This window comes from Octopus bimaculoides, chromosome 14 (genome assembly GCF_046866305.1).
Source record: "Octopus bimaculoides isolate indiv1 chromosome 14, ASM4686630v1, whole genome shotgun sequence".
In the NCBI taxonomy this organism is placed as follows: domain Eukaryota; kingdom Metazoa; phylum Mollusca; class Cephalopoda; order Octopoda; family Octopodidae; genus Octopus; species Octopus bimaculoides.
Genome location: NC_142941.1, coordinates 49,746,331 through 49,766,979, shown reverse-complemented (window position 1 = coordinate 49,766,979; position 20,649 = coordinate 49,746,331). Strand labels below are relative to the sequence as shown.

The 20,649-nt window shown below is 35.6% G+C and overlaps 3 protein-coding genes across 7 annotated transcripts in view; 2 read left to right on the top strand and 1 right to left on the bottom strand.

Moving 5' to 3' along the window:
* The first annotated feature begins 848 nt into the window (after positions 1 to 848).
* LOC149132723 (uncharacterized) lies at positions 849 to 2,974 on the top strand. The gene is made up of 2 exons (XM_089362098.1): positions 849 to 870; positions 2,511 to 2,974. Exons 1-2 carry the CDS (start codon positions 849 to 851, stop codon positions 2,972 to 2,974), a joined length of 486 nt encoding a protein of 161 aa, XP_089218224.1.
* Positions 2,975 to 5,031: 2,057 nt separating this feature from the next.
* LOC106868604 (uncharacterized) lies at positions 5,032 to 15,003 on the top strand. 5 transcript variants are annotated; one of them, XM_014913941.3, is made up of 7 exons: positions 5,032 to 5,148; positions 9,365 to 9,746; positions 10,296 to 10,490; positions 11,167 to 11,340; positions 12,712 to 12,858; positions 13,505 to 13,591; positions 14,278 to 15,003. In XM_014913941.3, the coding sequence occupies exons 2-7, from the start codon at positions 9,375 to 9,377 to the stop codon at positions 14,485 to 14,487; spliced, it is 1,185 nt and encodes a 394-aa protein (XP_014769427.1). In that variant the 5' UTR covers positions 5,032 to 5,148; positions 9,365 to 9,374; the 3' UTR covers positions 14,488 to 15,003. The 5 variants fall into 5 exon arrangements, with proteins under 5 accessions (XP_014769427.1, XP_014769428.1, XP_089219044.1 ...); XM_014913942.3 differs by lacking the exon at positions 5,032 to 5,148 and adding an exon at positions 6,274 to 6,646; XM_089362918.1 differs by lacking the exon at positions 5,032 to 5,148 and adding an exon at positions 6,627 to 6,773.
* Positions 15,004 to 15,509: 506 nt separating this feature from the next.
* LOC106868603 (N-acetyl-D-glucosamine kinase) overlaps positions 15,510 to 20,649 on the bottom strand; it is a 12,733-nt gene continuing 7,593 nt past the window's right edge. Inside the window, exons 4-10 of the mRNA XM_014913940.3 lie at positions 20,047 to 20,188; positions 19,474 to 19,584; positions 19,126 to 19,238; positions 18,358 to 18,445; positions 17,533 to 17,633; positions 16,781 to 16,859; positions 15,510 to 15,802 (exon numbers count right to left, since the gene is read on the bottom strand). Of these exons, the coding sequence (XP_014769426.1) occupies positions 15,621 to 15,802; positions 16,781 to 16,859; positions 17,533 to 17,633; positions 18,358 to 18,445; positions 19,126 to 19,238; positions 19,474 to 19,584; positions 20,047 to 20,188 (816 nt within the window). The 3' untranslated portion in view covers positions 15,510 to 15,620. The remainder of the gene's footprint in view (positions 15,803 to 16,780; positions 16,860 to 17,532; positions 17,634 to 18,357; positions 18,446 to 19,125; positions 19,239 to 19,473; positions 19,585 to 20,046; positions 20,189 to 20,649) is intronic.

Here is a 20,649-nt window from a genome sequence, read left to right as displayed (position 1 = left end):
AAGTGTCGTCTTTCATTTTCAATACATAAAATTTATTTTCTTTTTCACTGCCGTGTGAGCACTTCCTAGGTTGAATTCACTGTGGAGAGACTTTTTGAACAGTCTGTAGATCACTCAGCGGAAATTTATATAAGTTTATAAACTCAAAGAAATTTCAAGTCTACTCACTAGACTCGTGAGTACGCTATTAATTTCTTTTGATTTGTATCAAATACACAGGTAATTTCTCCATAATTATATTAAGTGCATTGATGGTTTGTAGGTACGTGGTACTTCGTTATGCAAACTTAATATACTATAAAGCAGAGGTTCTCAAATATTTTGGGGCCCCCTCATGGCCACATAATACCCCCAGCGCTCCCACCCCTATTTTCATGTATAAATAAATATTTTATATTTTTACTAATTTATAAATACTATGAATAATTTGATATTTAATATAACTTTATATAAAGGTGGCGAGATGGCAGAAACATTAGCACGCCGGGGGAAATGCTTAGAGGTATTTCGTCTGTCTTTACGTTCTGAGTTCAGATTCCGCCGAGGTCGATTTTGCCTTTCATCCTTTCGGGGTCAATAGATTAAGCACCAGTTGCGTACTGTGGGCGATCTAATCAAATTCTCTTGCGGCACATACACGATTATACATTATGTCATTTAATAATGTACGTTATTAGATGATTTAATGAATAGGGCCAGCAACATTTTAAAACATCACATCTCTCATCTTTCCTTATACCATAGACTGTTTAAGGACACTTGTCCATATGGTATAACTGGAAAAGACTGCTCCAACCTTCACCCCAAATATTGTCCCCAATGCAGAGTCCATGGCCCTGACCCTAAATATGGATGTACAAAAGGCAACAGGTGAGCTTTCTTCCATCCTAATCTGTGCCAGAATTCTCTGTCTCTAAGACATGCCTGAACCTGGAATGCAACTTCCACCATCTGGAAGGCACAAAACGAATGAAAAAATAAACAGCAACAGGGATGTGCAGCAAAAACTATGGAAAAACCCCAAATAACATAAACATGCATAATATATCACCCGATATATTTCCAAGGAGGAAACTCTTATTTATCAAATTACCTGCAAAATGTGAAGGGCCGACCTAAGCCTGACGATCCAGTACCGTATGTCCAAAAAACAATAGGAACACCCATCCACCATCATCGACTAGAATATTACTTCACATACACAGCCCAGTACAAAAACTATTCTCAGTGTTGTCACTGAACAACAAAACACATATCATCTATATGTCATCATGGCGGGATCAAATCCCGTTTCAATGCCCGAAGTTTGTGCATCCCGGTACACCTTTTTGACTCCTACATCAAAAGTACTGACCCCAATTTCATCTCAGAAACATGGGCACACTTTCTACTCTGTGGTGGTGTTTATTTATTTTTTTTTTTTTTTAGCATAGATGGAGGCGGCGTGAGGGTCTACATTCACTGGTGCAGCTAAAGTGTGTGCCACCCTGGGAGGCCCTTCAGTTTCCAGCCCCACTAAAAAAAAAAAAGATACATATTCCCTACTGCAGACCCATTAGTGGTGTCACCTAGGGCGGACCGCCCCTTCGCCACCCTCCAGCTACGTTAGTGTCTACATTCTGTCAAACTTTTCAGTAATTCCTTGTGATGATTTGAGCCAATCACAACAAGCGATACTCTTTTGCGAATTACGCATAAGCATGTCAACACTGCTAGTTGTCTATCGCCCACCAAATTACCATCAAGACACACAGCTTTTTTAAATCCTCAGGGCTACATCTAGGAAAACAACGGGTAATGATTTCGTTGCTGGTAACTTCAACTACCCTAAAATTGATTGGGAAACTTTTTGTTGGCCGCAAAGTGCAGACGATTTCGTTGGATGCAAACTGGTCCCAAGTAGTTACCTCCCTCACAAGAGGTAACAACACTTTGGGCCTGCTATTTGCCACCACTCCTGAAACTGCTATCAGTGTTACGACCAAGGAACCTCTGGGCGACTCCGATTTTTGCCAATCATTGCCAATTTGTCTCTTATAAGCAGAAACAAGAAGCACCACCATCTCGAAACCACTCGCTTTGACTGGAACAAAGCTGACTGGAATTGTTACTGTAAGGAGTTATGACGCCCAAACTGGTTTGAATTTTAGGATTCAGGAGACGTCGATACTGTATTTCAAAATATTCTCAGTGCAATCTGGGCCGCATATGATGCGTCAGTAGCGTGCAAACACTCTAGAAATAAAAACTGCAATTTGGCAAGACTGCAGCAGTTCGACTTGTCAGGAAAGATCGTCGTGATGCTGAACAAGAATATAGACAACATAGAACAGATGGGAATAGAAGATGCAATTGATCACCCAACTATCTCAAGCAAGTGACAAAAAAGGCAGTGCTTGAGTTTGAACAACGTATAGCAACCAACCCTGACAGTAAAGTGTTCTGGAAATACGTACGTTCGAAGCAGAGACCTCACTCTCCTGTTGGTCCTTTTTACAATCCCCATATAGGTTGGATCACTGATGATCCCAAAGAATGCGTTGAACTGATTGATGAATGCTACGCTGGCATTTTTACTGTTGAAAATCCAAATGTACCTTCTTCACCAGCTCTGACATCAAATTCTATAACATCTGTAAAATTCACACCCGCAATGCTGCGACGCCTCCTCAAGAATAAGAGTGACTATTCGTCTCCTGGTCTTGATGGTGTTACTTATCTGCTTCTCAAATGTGTCACGTTCTTTCTTTTGCACCAGCTTTCATTCTTTTTCCAATTCTGCCTTAATAACTGTGTCAATTGGAAAATTGCCAGTGTCGTTGCCCTTTACAAAAAGGGTGACCGCATATTACCTGTCAACTACTGTCCAGTCAGCCTTCCTAGCTGCGTCGCCAAACTGAGGGAGTCTTGTGTCAGAGAAGCACTCTGGAAACTTCTGGAGCTCTCACAGCCTTATCCGTCCCTCAAAATTTAGATTTATCTCTAACTCCATCTGCTGTAGCTAACTCATTAAGTTTCTTGAAGATATCACCTGAATTACTGATGGCGGCCCATGGGTGGATGTTATCTATCTTGACGTTGCTAAAGCCTTCAATTCTGTGCCACACAAACGACCCATAGCAAAACTCTATGCCATGGGTGTGAAAGATGATCTCTATAATTGATTGAGATCCTTCATTCTTGGCTGAAAAAAAGGCAGTTACGTTTCTAGGACATCATTCTACACCTTATGAGATGACATCTGATGTACCACAGGTATTCGTTATTGGACTCCTGTTGTTTGTTGCATATATTAATGACATAGATGCCGATTTGAAGAATGTTACAGTATTGAAATATGCAGATGACATCAAGCTGTACCTTGAGATAAAAAGAACAGATCCTATATGCTGTAGATCTTTCCTGTAATCAGAGCTGGACATGGTGCAGCAATGGATTACCGACTGGCAATTCAGTCTGGCTGTGGACAAGTGATTCATCATACATTTTGGGAAGGAAAACCCAGCTTTTACATACTCCCTCAACAACATCAATCATAAGTTTATTAGCGAATGTAACCTGGGTATTATTGTAAACAGCGATCTGCGTTGGACAAACCACATCTCTAAGATTATCCAGAACGCTAAGGGTGTCTTATCATCACTCAGTAAGACCTTTGGCAGCCGCTCTCCAGTTGTCTACTTAAAGCAGTATATGCCTGTGGTACGTCCACACTTAAAGTTTGCATCACCAGTCTGGAACCTCTACCTTGCTCAGCACATAAATGTCCTGGAAACGCGCAACAAAACGAATACCCGCCGTCAGGCATCTACCATACTCTGAACGTCTTGCTTCCCTGGGCATGGGCACATTTAAATTCAGACGTCTGGCAACTGGCTTGGTAGACACCCACAAGATTATCCACCATTTTCCCAATAACAACCCTGGGTAATTTTTTGAATTCCATTTGTCAAACACTCGTGAATATGCCTACAAAATCAGAAAACAAAACAGCACCCATGACTCTCGGAAACATTTTTTTCATGCTCAGAATTGCTGAAGCATGGAATAAACTACCAGCATCAGTTGTCAGCTGTCGAGAACTACATCCTTCAAAACTTCCATGCTTCCTGAAATTGGCCAAGAGTGATGCTGTTTGTTTCTAAATTAAAAATGTTTTTTTTTTATAGTTGTAGTGCACCTTTATTATATATTATATAAAAGTAGAGAGCAACACATCAGATTAATGTAAAATTGTTTTTATTATAACTGAACGTAAAAACATTAATATGTGCGTACGTGTGTGTATGTGTAACTATCCACCGCCTATAGATAGACAGATAGATAGACAGACAGACAGACAGACAGACAGATAGATAGATAGATAGATAGATAGATAGATAAATAGATAGATAAATAGATAGATAGTATAAATCTATATATTAGCGTTTGTGTACAATGATATTTCTAGATAAGAATTCTAAAAAAATCGAAGAAATAACGATGATGATGATGGTGATGGTGGTTGTTGTTGTTGTTCATCGTAGATCAAATCTACTCGGAACAAAAATCTACCTCAGAACAAAAACATTACTGCTGTTTCCATTCCATGTTTTTAGTAATGCTACATGAACTAACGTATTCTTGGCTGCACTTTCTAGCAGATCGAGGAACTACTTATAAGACCTCATTCCATTTTGTTGAAACTGGTAGTCTCCATAACAAATGTTCTCATCAAAGAATCTCTTTCTACATAATGTGAGACACGTGTAAGAAGGTCAAGCTGTAGTAGTACTACTTGACAGGTGCTTGAAATCGCAGTCGGAACGAAACTATAAAGTTTAATTTTAAGAAATAAATTTTTTTTAAATGATCTTTAATTTATCAAAAGTTGGCAAATTCCATTCATGTAAAAATAATAATAAATTTTTTTAAAATAGTGAAATTTACTTAGAAAAACTTTTTCTTTATGAATGAGGAAATAAATTATTATCACAAAATTTCCCCAGTGAGTTCTGAAGTGCTGGCGACGGGTTTTCCCTGGGCGTTATTAATAAAGTGAATTTCACTGGCCGACCAAACTGTTATATATATAAAACTCTATTAACTTCTTCTTATTCATTGCTATCGTGTACATGTTGATATTGCTTAATAATCTGAACTACAACGGTAAGTTTTTGAAATTATTAACAAAAAAACACAGATTTGAGAATATATATTCTATTCACCTCAATATTTGTGGATATCGCCTATGTGTGTATATACATACACATGGATATATATATATATATATATATATATATATATATATATATACACACATAAATGCATAAATATATATATACACACACATACATAGATAAATAGACAAATAGATAGATAAATAAATAGATAGATGTATATACATACACATGGATATATATATATATATATATATATATATATATATATATATATATATATACATACATATAAGCGTGTGTATGTATGCAAATATTTGTGCATGTATGTGACTACACACGCACGCACATATATATATATATCTATATGCACACACACACACACACACACATATATATATATATATATATATATATATATAGATCTCTGAGGCAGACTAATGAACATTATTATTATTTGAGATTCTAAAATGGAGACTTAGCTATAGTAAAATGATTTAACATTGTACATCGTTAACTATTATTACTTTTTATTACCTTTTTAAAATTTCCTTCAAATTTATCCTTTACGGCCCTCCGTAAAAACATTTATGAAATATGTGATTTCTCTTTTTCATATGTCTAACCTACTACATAGTTTTGTGTCTATATAGTTTTACATACCTTTAATATTCTGTCCTACTTATGAATCGTACCTAAATATTAAATGCGTTAAAGACTTAATATTAAGAATTAGTTTCTTTAACTCGACATAATTATGTCTTAATTCACATGTGAACTGTTGTTTTGTTACCCCCGCTTTGGTAACAATATCTTCCTGTAAATATTAAGTCTTTTACTATTTGAATAACCTATCTATTTACAATTACCCAAGATTTCCATCTTGAAATTCTTATAATCCTTCAAAGAGTGCTTGTTCCATAATTATGCTGTAAATTCTGAATGTTCTATTTATTAATTATCTGTATGTATATATGCTTTAAAATTATATATTTTCTAAACTGATATAATTTCTCTAAGATGAAAAAAAAAAAAGGAGTGGGAATGATTTTGAGACCCAATTTTTTTTTTTTTTTTTTTCACCCGTCGCTACGTTTTGAGTTCAAATTCCACCGAGGTCGACCTTGCCTTTCATCCTTTCGGGGTCGATAAATTAAGTACCAGTTGCGTACTGGGGGATTCGATGTAATCGACTTCACCCCCTCCCCCAAAATTGTTTGCCTAAATGGCAAAATTTGCAATCATCATTGTTATTATTATTATTCATAAAAATGGGGAAGTGTGTGGGGTTTCTTTTATTGTTAAATCTTCATTAAATGGAACTATTACTAATAATGTTGGCGGAGCGAGAGATTTAATTGAACAAGGAAGAATGTGTGAGGTAAAATCTGATGACGTAATCAGACGGTTTGGAAAAACCAGTCAGGTCAGAAACTCAATACTCCCAGCGAAATTTTCCTGTTTACTAATTTAATCACCACTTGTTAGTAAGTAGAACTCGTATTTTGTGACTCTGATAAATGTGGGATATTTTGACGTATGTATATTTAGATGATTCTGGCGTCATTAACCCTCCTCCTTTTCTCACCAATTCCAACACTAATCATAATAATGGTATGATGTTATTATTGTAGTAGGAGTGTGTGTATGTGTATATGTATATATATATATATATAGATAGATGGTGAGAGAGAAAGCGTTAACTGTTGTTGTCGAGCTCCTAATCAGCCCTGGTCCAGGAAAGCAATGATAAGAGACGTTCCAGTTGTGACCATCCTGTCTTTTATTCAGACTGTTCATTAAGACGGTAGGGTTGTGATTGAGGGATATATTCGGCTGTTGTTTTTAGCAGACGGAATTGACATTTTACTCGAGTGAAATAATGAAAGTGATTTTAACAAACACCTGAAAACCATATTTAGTAGGTGGGGCGCAATTGATTTTTATCGACCATGGAAGGATGATAAGCAAAGTTCACCTCGGCTAGATTTGAACTCACTCAAATCAACCAGTGTTTCTTATTGTATAATTTGAAATTCTGTTGTATTATTTTGTAAAAAAAAAAAAAAAAAAAATTTTGTTGAGACTTAAAATGTCTTCACAATGCCAGCAACACGTAGCCATTCACCATTACAATTAAGGAGATTGCGCGCACGTGAAAAAGGACTGATTTATTGTCATTAAAGAGAGTGAAAGGGGAGTTCTTTATATTAATCCCCTGATTATTGAATATATGGATATATTACTGGAATTATTTTGCTCGAGTAAACCGTCAAGCGACGCTATAAAAGCTTTCTTGTTCATTTCTGTATTATTTGTTAATTAATTGTTGTTTACGTGGCATTTTTTGTTCTTGCTATCATTGCTGTGTAAGTAACTTACAGCAAACAATACTTATTACTCTGGTCTAAAAATATTTTTTGAAAAGACTGCTGAAGAAATATATATATATATATATATATATATATATAATGCTAATTTTTTCTTCTTCTAGCTTAGTGATTCTGTTTTAAAAAAATGAAAACCGAAATTTATAATACTTAATAACCTATTTATAAAATTTAGATATTTGTTTCGTTTACTCTGTGTAGCCAAGTCTGTTTTTGTATATTCCCCACTTCGTTATTTTTCTTTATTTCAATCCCGCACTATCTGTCCCTGTAGTATATGATCACCTTTTGCATGATATGTATACGTATGTGTGTGTGTATGTATATATTGACCTCCTTTGTTAATTTTGTGCCAGTAAATATAACCATGACGCGGCAAGACTTTATAATGTAGAACTTGCTGTTAATTATTTGAGGCCTTATTGGTTATTGGCAAGGGAGACAACTCTGAATTTAATGTGACTACTGTCTGTATGGATGGGTGTGTGTGTGTTGCGGTGGTGGTGGTGGTGGTGGTGGTGACGTGAAAGTGGAAAATTAGGTCAGACCTGACCAATTTCCTTTCGATCGTCATAACAGGCGGAAATGTCTGTCGACTCTCAAGATCTTTACTCCTTAAAATTGTTTCTAATTTAAGTACAAAGCCACCAGTTTTGGAGGGACAGGGTTAGTTAATACCAGCGACCTCGAAAGGACGGAAAGCAAGACTGACTTCAGTGACATTTGAACTCAGAATCTAAAGAGCCGAAAAAAGGGGTCCGTAAACATTTTGCTTGACTCTATGACTCGGAGCAACCGTTTTCGAGAAATGAGACGCAGCTCAATATTAGGTGGCCTACACTACTAAAACTATTTACGATAATTTTTCTTTAGGCATACCATTCTCCTAGCGACTAATTTGCTTGCATACTGATTTAACAAACATATTCCACTTAGTAAATAACAAAATAAAATTGATCGAGAGGAAGTGAATAAATTATTCAAATTTAGTCAGTCCTAAACATTGTTAAAATTAAACAAAAATTATTTTACACTATCCTGTTACATCTTATGCTATACAAAACATCATAAAGGGCTGGATATTGGCCTACCTGCTATAGAGGCTTGTTTCAGGAGCCTTATATAGAATTGACAAAGGCTGGAAGATTTGGCCAAAGAGTTTTAGCCATAACGACATACACACAGCCTTTTGTTACAGTTTTAAAGCTAATCAAATTTAACAAAGTTCATTGTTGAATAATGCCTGTTTCCCTACAGTTCAAAATTTTGCTTTCCTACCTAGCGATCTTCACTTTGATTCTACTTGGCAGAAATCGCCTTCTGTGATAGTTTTAGATTCACCAATTCATTGAGTGGAATTCAGAAGAAGAAACAAAAAAACTAAGAAATTCCAGGTGTGTGTCTTTTAGTTTGTTTGTTTCAGTGATTAGACTGCAGCCATGATGGGGGTGCCACTCTAAAGAGTTTTTAGTTGCATTTTTTGAAGCCTGATACTTATTCTAGCAGTCTTTTTTGCTAAACTGCTAAGTTACAGGAACAGAAGCACATCAATGCCAGTTGTCAACTGGTGGTGGAGCACAGTGGCACACACGCACACACATACATACATACATACATACATGCGACCAGCTTGCTTCTGTTTCTATCTATCAAATCTACTTCTAGGGCTTTTGAACAGCAATGGGACTGAACCCAGAACCATGTGGTTGGGAAAGCCATGCTAATAGAAGCACTTTTGTATTGTTACTGATCTTATGTTGCTTACTTTCTTTATTCATGATTTTAATTTTCTGTGTTTTCTTTTTAAAATTTCAGTGTTGAGTTAATGGTTTTACAAAAGTATCTTGCAAGTTTATATCCAATGGAGTCCCTAGAAAAAAGTAGACTAACCTTAGACACTTCCGATCTGGACAAACAAAAACGTGATAATCACTTTCTTACACAGAACATACAAGAACTTAAATGGGAGTCTGAACAAAAAGATAGAATAATCGATGATCTTCAGACGATAGTCTGTAATTTAAAATGTAGATTGCGAACCAACAATTTGAATGATGATGTACAGTTATGTGAAGAAGAAATTAAACAAGACACAAATTCCTGTCAGAATATTCAAATTTTGTTTGAAAAGATCAAACTAGCAGACAGCATCAAGGCATCAGTAGAAAACACAGAATTTATTGAAAGACTCATCAAGGTAAGTTGATTTTATTTATGTTTTTATCTTGTTTCACTTAATACACTGTGGCCTTATCAAAGAATTCTGAGTCGGACAAATCAACGCCAGTACTTTTTGGTTTAAGCCTGGTGCTTATTCTATGTATATATTCCATTCATATCTGAGTTAATCATCATCATCATCGTTTAATGTCCGTTTTCCATGCTGGCATGAGGTGGACGGTTTGACCAGGACTGGCAAACCGGAAGACTACACAAGGCTCCAATCTGATTTGGCAGTGTTTCTACAGCTGGATGCCCTTCCTAACGCCAACCACTCCGAGAGTGTAGTGGGTGCTTTTTACATGCCACTGGCATGGGAGCCTGTCAGGCGGCACTGGCATCAGCCACGTTCGAATGGTGCTTTTTACATGCCGCCAGCATGGGGAGCCAGTTGGGTGGCACTGACAACAACCCACTCATGAATGGTGCTTATTGCGTACCAGTCAGACAGCACTGGCATCAGCCACAACTACAATTTCCATTAATGTGATAAAATAGTTTTGTTTTTTTCTTAATTTCTTTGCAGGAAAATGAATATTACAAAACCATGGTCACAGATTTAGAGATTCGGTTACACTCCAATACACCCACAAACAACTTTCACAAAATAGAATTAATGAATTTACATCATGATGTCCAAGAATTTGCACAGCAATGTCATCAAATGGCTCAGAAATTTATGACTTACGAAAAATTTAGCTTTCCTCCAATGTCAAACGATGTAAGTGGTTTATGCAATGTTTAACCCTTTATTCTTCAGATCACTCAATTAAATGTTATTAGATTAGTCTGTTAAATGTTATGCATTTACATTGTTTTGAATTAATCTTGACTTAGATTGATAGAGATTTCTTGAGATTCTTGTTGATTCTGCAACACTGCTGCCTTTCATTTGTAGACTGAATTGTTGAGAACAAACAGTGACTTGATCATAACTGCAACACCATAATTGGATGCAAAATTCTTACCACTCCATCCTTTCTCTGTTTGCGGATTATATATCTTGTGGTTGATCCAATAAAAGTTCACTTTTGCATTTTGAGTTGGGGTAGCAGTATAGCTTCAATTAGGTCCAGATTTAAAACTTCTAAGGAGACTGCAGCCATTAGGACAGTCACTCTTGGTTAAATTTTGTAGAACAACTGGCATTTCATTTAGATTATGGTTCCATGCTGGAAATATTGTTCCATTAGATCCTCTGCTTTTCCATAAGCTTGTTTGTATCTTTAAGGAAAAGCTTGGAGAAGTGAAATATCCTCAAGTCATGGCAGGCTTCTGTTTGAATATTTTTAAAGAATTACTAAATTATTTGTGACTGTTAATTACTATTACTGTTCTATATTGTTACTTTGTTAATTTACTTTAATTTATTTATTCATATAAATCTCTTTTCACAGTTCAGTGTGATAGAAGAAAATAAAAGACTACGAAGCAAAATATCAGAAGTCCAGCAAGCAAACAAAAAATGGCGGGTCTATAATAACCAGAGAGAAGCTTTTTATCGGAAATTAATCTCTCAGTTGAATGTCACGAAAAAAGATTATTCTGATCAATCGAGTAGAACAATACAGGTAATTCTTGATTATTACAAATATTTAGTCAGCATATCTAAGGCCATGATAGAACTGCATCCTCATGAAATTCGTCTAGTTTAACTTTAAATCCGGCATCAATTGTAGTTTCGTTTGCAGGCTGTTTCACTATTTATTTGTTGTGTGTATATATATATATATATATATATAATCATAAATATACAGGGATTAGCATTGAGTTGCTTCTCCAACATACTGAAAATTTAGAAATAGCAGTCAAAGAACTACTGATTCTAAACTACAAATTTTTCTCTAAACGGATGGCGATATTTATGGCACATATAGAACAAAAAACCGGAGGGAAAAGCAAAAACAAACCTGCCTTTAGTTAATTGGATACGAACGTTTCATGATTAAGAATATGAAATTACTCTATTCCGAATCTTCAGCCCAATATTCTGATAAATTTGAAAGTGTCTCCAAAAAATTTCACGGTAATTTTTGGCCATGCGACACCAAAAACCAACGAGAAGAAAGGCACTTACGAATTCATCGGTTAGTGAGTTCAGGCACCTCACCTCAAAGAAAATCTATTCCATGTGCGTCACAAATAGTCCCGTGTGAAGGGATTACGGTTTAACCATCTAACTTAGAGGTATCAAATATAAAATATGGCTAATCCCTGTATATTTATGATGATAAATGGTTTTACCGATAAAGGTTTTTTCATACTGAACTACTTGGTAAAATTGTTAATTATTAATTCTATTACTAATTGACGATTCCCTGCCCTTATTCTTGTATATTTTTTATATATATATATATAGGGAATAAATGATGAGTTTTTTCCCTTATGAGGTTTTTTCACGCTAACTACCAGACATTCCCCCCATCGTGAGTCAGCTGGGGATTCCAAAGATTTCAGTACCTTGTGATAACATCACTCATTCTAGTGGTATGAAGCTGCATCAATGCTGCTCTCCTCCTGTTGTCCATGCATCCATCACCTCAAACCATATCTTACTAAAGAGTTAGTCTTTGCTGTCAACTATGCTCTTTCTCTCAACTGCTTCTCATTTCATTCATATGTCCATACTATCTATCTAGTTGTCAACATATAAATCCAATAGAGTTCTTATAAGATGAGAAATTGGAGGAATATTCCATTAGATAATTCTGAATATATTTCCTTAACCATATACATTTCCTGGAGTATAAATATTGACAATATTAATTATAAGGATTACTCCAAAGTAGCAAAGCTGACATGTTTCAATTTCAACACTTACTGTAAAATGGTGCAGTCTCTTTGTAGTTAGTTTTTTCTCATTCATGTCATATAATGATAATAATAATAATAATAATAATAATAATAATAATAATAATAATGCTTTTTCTTTCTCTCTGAAGAGTTATGATGACGTGAAAAAGAATGAGGAAGAATTGCTTGCACTAAAAACTCAGGTGAAAATATATGCTGAAGATTTCGAAAATGAAAGAAAAGACCGTGAGAAAGCTCAGTCACGGATCAGTGATTTAGAATCTGAAATTTTAAAGGTAAAAGATTTGTTTGTCTCTGAGTGTCGAATGTGGTTTTTAAATTTGTTATAGTATGGTTGTGTTCACTTTCCAGTGGTATGGTTCCAGGTTCAATCCCACTGCATGGCACATCGAGCAAATGTCTTCTACAATATCTCCAGGCTGACCAAAGCCTTGTGAGTGGATTTTGTAGATGGAAACTGAAAGAAGCCCATTGTGTGTGTGTGATTTATTTATATTTACACCTCTTTGAATATGACAAGCTACAAGCAGTCATGTTGTTATCTGCCCTGTTGATAAATCCTTTGCTGGCTTTGCTCCTCGAAAGGTGTTGGCAAGAAGAGGTCCTTCATCTGAAGAACAGGGAACAGTTACTAATAGAAAGGGCATCTTGCTGTAAAAACAGTGTCTCAATAATATGCTCTTCTAACCCATGCTAGCACAAAAAAAATTAATGTGAAAATGAATGAGCAAAAGTATGTGTAAACTGATGTGAATGCACAGGAATGGCTGTGTGTGTATGGTTGTTATTTTCGTACTTCCTCCATTTTATGCAAAGCATCAAAAATGTTTGCAGGAGTATTAGTGTGTATAATATAATACTTGTGTGCCTGTTGTCTTTGTGCATATATTTATAGCTCTGTGTATATATTTTGTTTTCCAGTTAAAACATATACAGGATCCCCCACATGAACAAATGCCCTTGAAATCATATTACACACCAAAAAGTACCAAATATTTCGAGCAAAAGGTGAGACTTACTTGTTTTCTCCCCATTTTATTTTACATCCTCCAACATTAACATCAATAAGATTTATCTTAGACATGTAGACTCTTGTGTTTGTTGCAACTTTTCCATTTAGCTATATAGGTGCACGCATGGCCATGTAGTAAAGAAACTCGATTCCTAACCACATGGCTCTAAGTTCAGTCACACTGCATGGCATCCAGAATAAGTGTCTCCTTCTATAGCCTCTGGCTGACCAAAGCGTTGTGAGTGAATTTGGTAGGCGGAAACTGAAAGAAGCCCATCAGATATGTCTGTGTTTGTCCCCCATCACCTCTTGATAACCAGTGTTGCTGTGTTTGTGTCCCTGTAACTTAGCAGTTTAGCAAAAGAGACCAATAGAATACATGCCAGGCTTACATAAAAAGAAGTAATGGGGTCAATTAAATAAGTACCAGTTACGCACTGGGGAGAACGTAGTCAACTTACTTACTTCCTCAAAATTGCTGGCCTTGTGCCACAATTTGAAACCAATATTAAGGTAGTGTTAGTCATGATGTATTTGTGCTGGGTTTTTTTTTTTTAACCAAATCTCTAATTTCTTCATTACTTAATTAAATCTACTTTGGAAAATAAAATTCCAAATTCTGTGTACACTTGTCCATGTAAAAATCAGTCCCTTCATATTATTTTGTTTTTCATATTTTCAGGAAGCTGTACCACGAGGAATATCAGAAAGTCACTATGTGAATCACGCTTACCAAAAAGACAGTCTTGAGCCTGTGAGGAAACGTGCTGATAAATTCGAGACAGACAGTTTATCCAATTCGAAACAAAACTTTATTTGTCCAAGTTGTAACATGGTGTTTGGCAGTGACAAACAGGCAGAACTTTTAGCACATGTTGACATTTGTTTTTGAAACAAATGACAACAATGTATCTTTTAATATTTTTTTTTATTTATTTAAATTGGAAAAGTTCATTGCGTACATGCATGTGTGTGTGTGTATATATATGTGTGTCAGTGTGTATATATGTGCGTGTTTATGTGATCAAGTTTGTATTTTATCCCACTTTCACCTGACTGTTTTACACTTGCAGTCAACCACGAAAGCATGTCCAGTCTTGTCGACAAAATGTGATCTTTGGGAACAAAACACTTTCTCAGACAATGTTGTTTCCAGTTCACTGCATAAATGCATCTGGGCTGTTCAGTGGTTGATAAAATGAGAAAGATATGCCCTTGCTTGGAAACAGGTGAGGGTTGGTGACAGGAAGAGCATCCGGCCATAGAAAATCTGCTTCCACAAATTCCGTCTGACCCATGCAAGCATGGAAAAATGGATGTGAAAATGAACCTGATGTAAATATTTATTGAAATTATGAAACAATTAGTTTTTAAAATATTTGGAGAAAAATAAAATGTTACAAAATTACATTTGATTTCCTTTTTATTCTTTGTTAAACATGTTTTGCTTCGCTTTTTTCTTGATGTTTCTCCTCTCCAAGTTGTATTCTTCTCTGAGTAAGACACACCGTGTTAACCCTTTTGATACCAACCCACCTGAAACCACCTCTGGCTCTGCTGAAGTGCAAATGTCTTGCTTTCAAAAATTCTGAATTGAAATCTTCCACCAAAACTTAGTCACAATTTATGTTCTAGGAAGAAGGGAAGATAATAAAGTAGTAGTGATCCCAAAATGAAGGCACGCATGCATGTGTATAAGAGAATATGTATGTGCATGTGGAAGAGGGCTGGTGACTTTGACGTGTGTGTAGGTGTAGATATATATATATATATAATCTATGTTTCTCTCCCACCACCACCTGATAACTGGCAGTTTGACAAATAGAATAAGTACAACTCATTCAACTAAAAATTCTTCAAGGTGATGCCCCAGCATGGCCAGAGTCTAATGACTGAAACAAGTAAAACACAACATTTGTTTTATATCTTTCCACGTGATTTTTATTAACATAAACACCATAGAATGAAAAAAATAAACCAACATCCAGTATTTTTTTTTAATAAACGTCTCTGATACAAAGAAATTTATATTGTAAAGTTAGAAAGTGTATTGGCATTAGTTTTGTAGTCGAGAGGCAATAAATGGCCAACAGTCTTCGCACCGAGGTACGCGGCACCAATTGCTCCACTTACTTTGAGCTGCAGCATAGAAACTTTTGAAATAATCTGCTGTTTAGACTGAACAGAACGAAGCTCAGCAACAAAACCTACAACAAAGAGTCAAATCGACCTCATTAATATTATAATTTATGCGAATAGAAAAAAAATATTTAATTATATTTGTCTGTTGAAAAAGAAATACAAAAACCAACACCAGATATTCCAAAGTACTTTTTTTTTATATATATTTGTGACTGTTAAATAGACACAGGTTTGAAATCGGAATGCAAACTGTTGATTCAATATTCATTTCAAATTTTGGCACAAAGCCAGCAATTTTGGAAGTGGAGAAAGTCGATTACATTGACCCTAGTATGCAACTGGTACTTATTTTATCAATCCTGAAAGGATGAAAGACAAGGTTGACCTCATGGAATTCAAACTCAGAATGTAAAGATGGATGAAATTCTGCCAGCTTCATGCCATCTGTTGACTTAATATTACAAGACAAAATAGTTTTGCTTAATTCTTCTAATGCCAACATGTCTGATACCATTCTTGACTCTATGAGGCAAACTTCCTGTTTTAAAGTAATTTCAATTAAAATGTTCTTCCATCAAAATTTTATGTTAATTTATGCTCCAAACATCAGCTTAACAATGTCAATGTTATTCTACTAAATTTTTCGTTATTTTCAAAATTAAAATTAAAACAAAAGTAGAGAATGCATTCCAACAGAAAAATGGTAACACAAAGGTAAAAACTAAAGCCTTGGAAGTATTACACAAAATCACTTCGACTTACAACTTTGAAAAACAAATATTTACTTTTAAGACAAGCAAAACTAGTTTAATTCATTTTGCAAATTAAACTTTTCCTTGAAAAATTAATTTCTTTATTCTTTTCGAAAATAAAACTTAGTTTTGAAAAATTAGATAATTTTTGAAAATTAAAATTCTTCAAATTTGTGAATGTTGATATTCTAATGGATATTTCTGATGACAGCAGATCCACATTGCTGATGCCAACATGAAGAAATGGAAATTAGAATGGTAATTGTATATTTCCGATGTCAGCTAACTTACCTTCTTCCAGAAACTTCCAACTCTTCCATATTGAACCAACACAAACAATCTGTAGGCCATCAGAACATTTCAGTAAATCCTAAAACAGAAAGGAAATGGCGTTATTTGGTCTTGGAGGATGTGAAGATGTTCATCAGTTTTAGTTAATGATTAAAGCAAGGATTTTCCATTCAACATAACATTTTCTTTAATGCATGGTGTATCGAGAAAGTTAGTGAAGGTGCATGGCTCAGTGGTTACAGCGTTGAGCTTACGATCGAGAGGTTGTGAGTTTGATTCCAGGACAAGGCAGTGTGTTGTGTTCTTGAGCAAGACACTTTATTTCACGTTGCTCCAGTTCACTCATCTGTAGAAATGAGTTGCGATGTCACTGGTGCCAAGCTGTATCGGTCCCTTTGCCTTTCCCTCAGATAACATTGGTGGCGTGGAGAGGGGAGGCTGGTATGCATGGGCAACTGCTGGTCTTCCATAAACTACTTGATTTTCCGCCACAATATCTGCACCTGGATAGTTCAATCAGTTTGAATTCTAAAGTCTCAATAAACGGTGACATGTTTAGTTGCATAATAACCTTCTCTTCCAGATTGTGAAAGCATACCATAACGTTTAATCTAAATGGAGTGAAATTTTAAGACTTCATTTTTTTATGGGTTAAAATTTGAATAGAATCATATCATTTTGAAAATCTTGTAGTCTGGATCTGGCGACCCTGAGTAGGATTGAAGAGATTAGCAAATGCATCATTTATTTACCTTATTTATTTTAGGTCCTATGGCATTGACATGGGCAGCTAAAATTTTGCCACATTCTTTGAAAAGATCTAAACAAAGGGCATCTTTATGGTCATTTGCTCCTAAATTAAAATAATAATGAAATGATGAGACAATTAAAGAGTGATGGATTCAAGAAAACATCATTAACACAAATTCATATCACTCTAGTCATTTTCTGATGGACACTGGACTCCGCTTGATCAATTTCGGTCAGATCACACACATGAAGGTGTATGTTGTAAGACCCCAAACATGCAGTGACCCCGCCAGAACTAATGGAAAACATTATCTATGTGTTACAATTCAATTTGAAGATAATAAAGAATTTGGGAGGAATTAATAAAATAAATTTCTTCAGTAGACAAGATGCATTTAATTGTCTTTAGAATGGGTAAACCCCATGTCGTTGTGTACTGAAAGAGGTTACTAAAGGACTGGTAACAGAAAGCACATCTGGTCATAAACCACTACTTCAGGGAAACCATCTGACCCATGCCAGCATGGAAAAGCAGATGTAAAACACTGATGCTAATGATGATATTTAGTCATGTGACTTTAGATTCTGAGTTCACATTCCACAGAGGTCAACTTTGCCTTTCATCTTTATGGGGCCAATAAAATTAGTACCAGTCAAATACTGAGGTAAACAGACTCCTTCTTCAAAAATTTGAGGTCTTAGGGTCATCTCAAAAACCATTAAATTGGTTCTTATATAAAATTCTTAAAGATTATTAGCATTAAAAAAGGAGGTGATGATGGTTAAAAACAAAAGTCTGAGATGGATCCTATGTAGAACATACTTACCCTTGACAATCTCTAGACATAACCTAGCTATGTTGGCTTTTTCAAACTTCGGATAAAGATAATCCAACAGCTGAGCTTTATTAGAGATCTAGATCAAAAGAGATCAAATATCAATATTATATAATGAATTCATAAAACTAATTAATGACATGAAAACATAACTAACGATGTCAACAAGGGTACAAACTAGCACCAGCATTGCTAGAAACAAGAGCCAAAACAACACAGTTAGATGATACAGGTATATCTACCACCTCACTAGGGAGCTTGTCTCACTCTTCTTTCTCGCAGGAGTGGATGTGTGGTAAGTAGCTTACTTACCAACCACATGGTTCCGGGTTCAGTCCCACTGCGTGTCACCTTGGGCAAGTGTCTTCTACTATAACCCTGGGCCAACACATACAGACGCTGGTGCAGATGTAAAAAGCACCGAGTATATTCTTTTTAAAATGGTTGGTATCTGGAAGAGCATCCAGCTGTTGGAACCATGCCAAAGCAGTCAGTGGTGTTCGGCATGGCCATGTGGCTTGCCAGCTCCTGTTAAACTGTTAAACTGTCCAATACAGCATGGGAAACAGACATTGAATGGCGGTGGTGGAGGTGACGATGGTGGTGGTGATGATGATGATGATGATGATGATGATACATTCCATACATATGTCTTGAGATCAACCATTTCTCCCTTCTAACACAACAAAAGCAGACAGACCGTTGAGCTGAGTTGTTTGAGAAAGGATTAAGGTGGGATACTTAAATGTAAATATTTACCTTAAAATGGCGGAATATGGCCTCCTTGATGTACGAAATGTCATAGGGGCAAAGAACGAAGTTATCCTCATGGTCATAAATGGTTTTTATTGCTAACAACGATATCCAGTAAGCTAAATGAATAAGAAGAAAAGGACTGTTGATTTGACTAAATTTATCTTTTGCTAGTATTTGAAGAGTGTGTGTGTGTGTGTGTGTGTGTGTGTGTGTGTTGATATAAAATCAGTTCATTGAGTTACGTCCCTTTGTGTATGAAAACCGAAAAGGCCAACACATTAAAATTTAAATTTTGCGTCTTTCAATCAGAAAACGGGATTTGTTTCAACAATTTAAGCAGGTGATCTTTACCTGATCCTTCATCTCCAATCAAATGACCCCATCCTCCACAACGATGTTGTGAGCCATCGGAATTGATAAGCTGGCAGTTTGAACCAGTTCCAGCAATCAAGATAACTCCACCTACAAATTCAAAATCATATCATTTTCAATAACAGAAACCATTTCCAATAACATAAAAAAAAACTTCAACAATGGTTTTCTTTTAAATCAACAACTTTAATTCTTCAGAATTAAGATTACATACACACACACACACACACAATATCTGCCCACGGAAATACATTGGATGTACTGGGAATTCTCTCAAGTGACACACTGAGATGCAGCATGGAACTTTGTCATTGAACAAGTCTCAAAGCGACGAAAATATTTTGGCAAATTAAATTTAAATGTTCAAGTGAATCTAACGGTTTTTGTATGTTTTTAAATGGCTTATAAACACCTTCCATGCTGCAACTGTTTTTCTTCCAGCAACAATCTCAGATCAGGTCACTTGCTATGCAAGTACATCTCTGTAATAATATTAGAAATCAATATTAAAGTAAAATCAATGCAAAAGGTTTTCTGAGTATGTTACTTCACCTTTGTCTGAAACGGTATAAAAAGCACATTCTGTGTCACTGCAACAATATAGTCCTTCTGATAAATGACTGTAATTTTTCGTGAATCTACTTTTAAGTTCTTGTTGAATTTCTAGTTCGTCTCCTCCACTAAGTGACAGACCCTTTAATTAAATAACAATAATAATAATAATGATATGGTTAGTAGAGTTAAAGGTTGGAATAACCATCTAAGGGATAAAAATATCTGTTATACTACCAGCACAAGGCCAGCAATTTCAGGGAAGTGGGTAAGTCAGTTACATCAACCTCAGTATATGACTGGTACTTTATTCTATCGACCCTGAAACAATGGAAAGCAATGTTGACCTCAAGAGAATTTCAACACTGAACATAAGGAGGGATGAAATGCTGCCAATCATTTTTACCTGGTTCTGCCAGTTTGCCACCTTAATGATAATAAAGATAAAAAGCAAAGGTAATGCAGGTAGCAATTATAGACCAACCACTTGCTTACCATTAGTGTGGAAGCTGTTAAGAGGATTGCTCTCAGAAAGCATTTACAAGCATTTCTTCATGCTAAAGCTAATTAATTCTCTTATGTTGTCTGCCATATTGGATATAC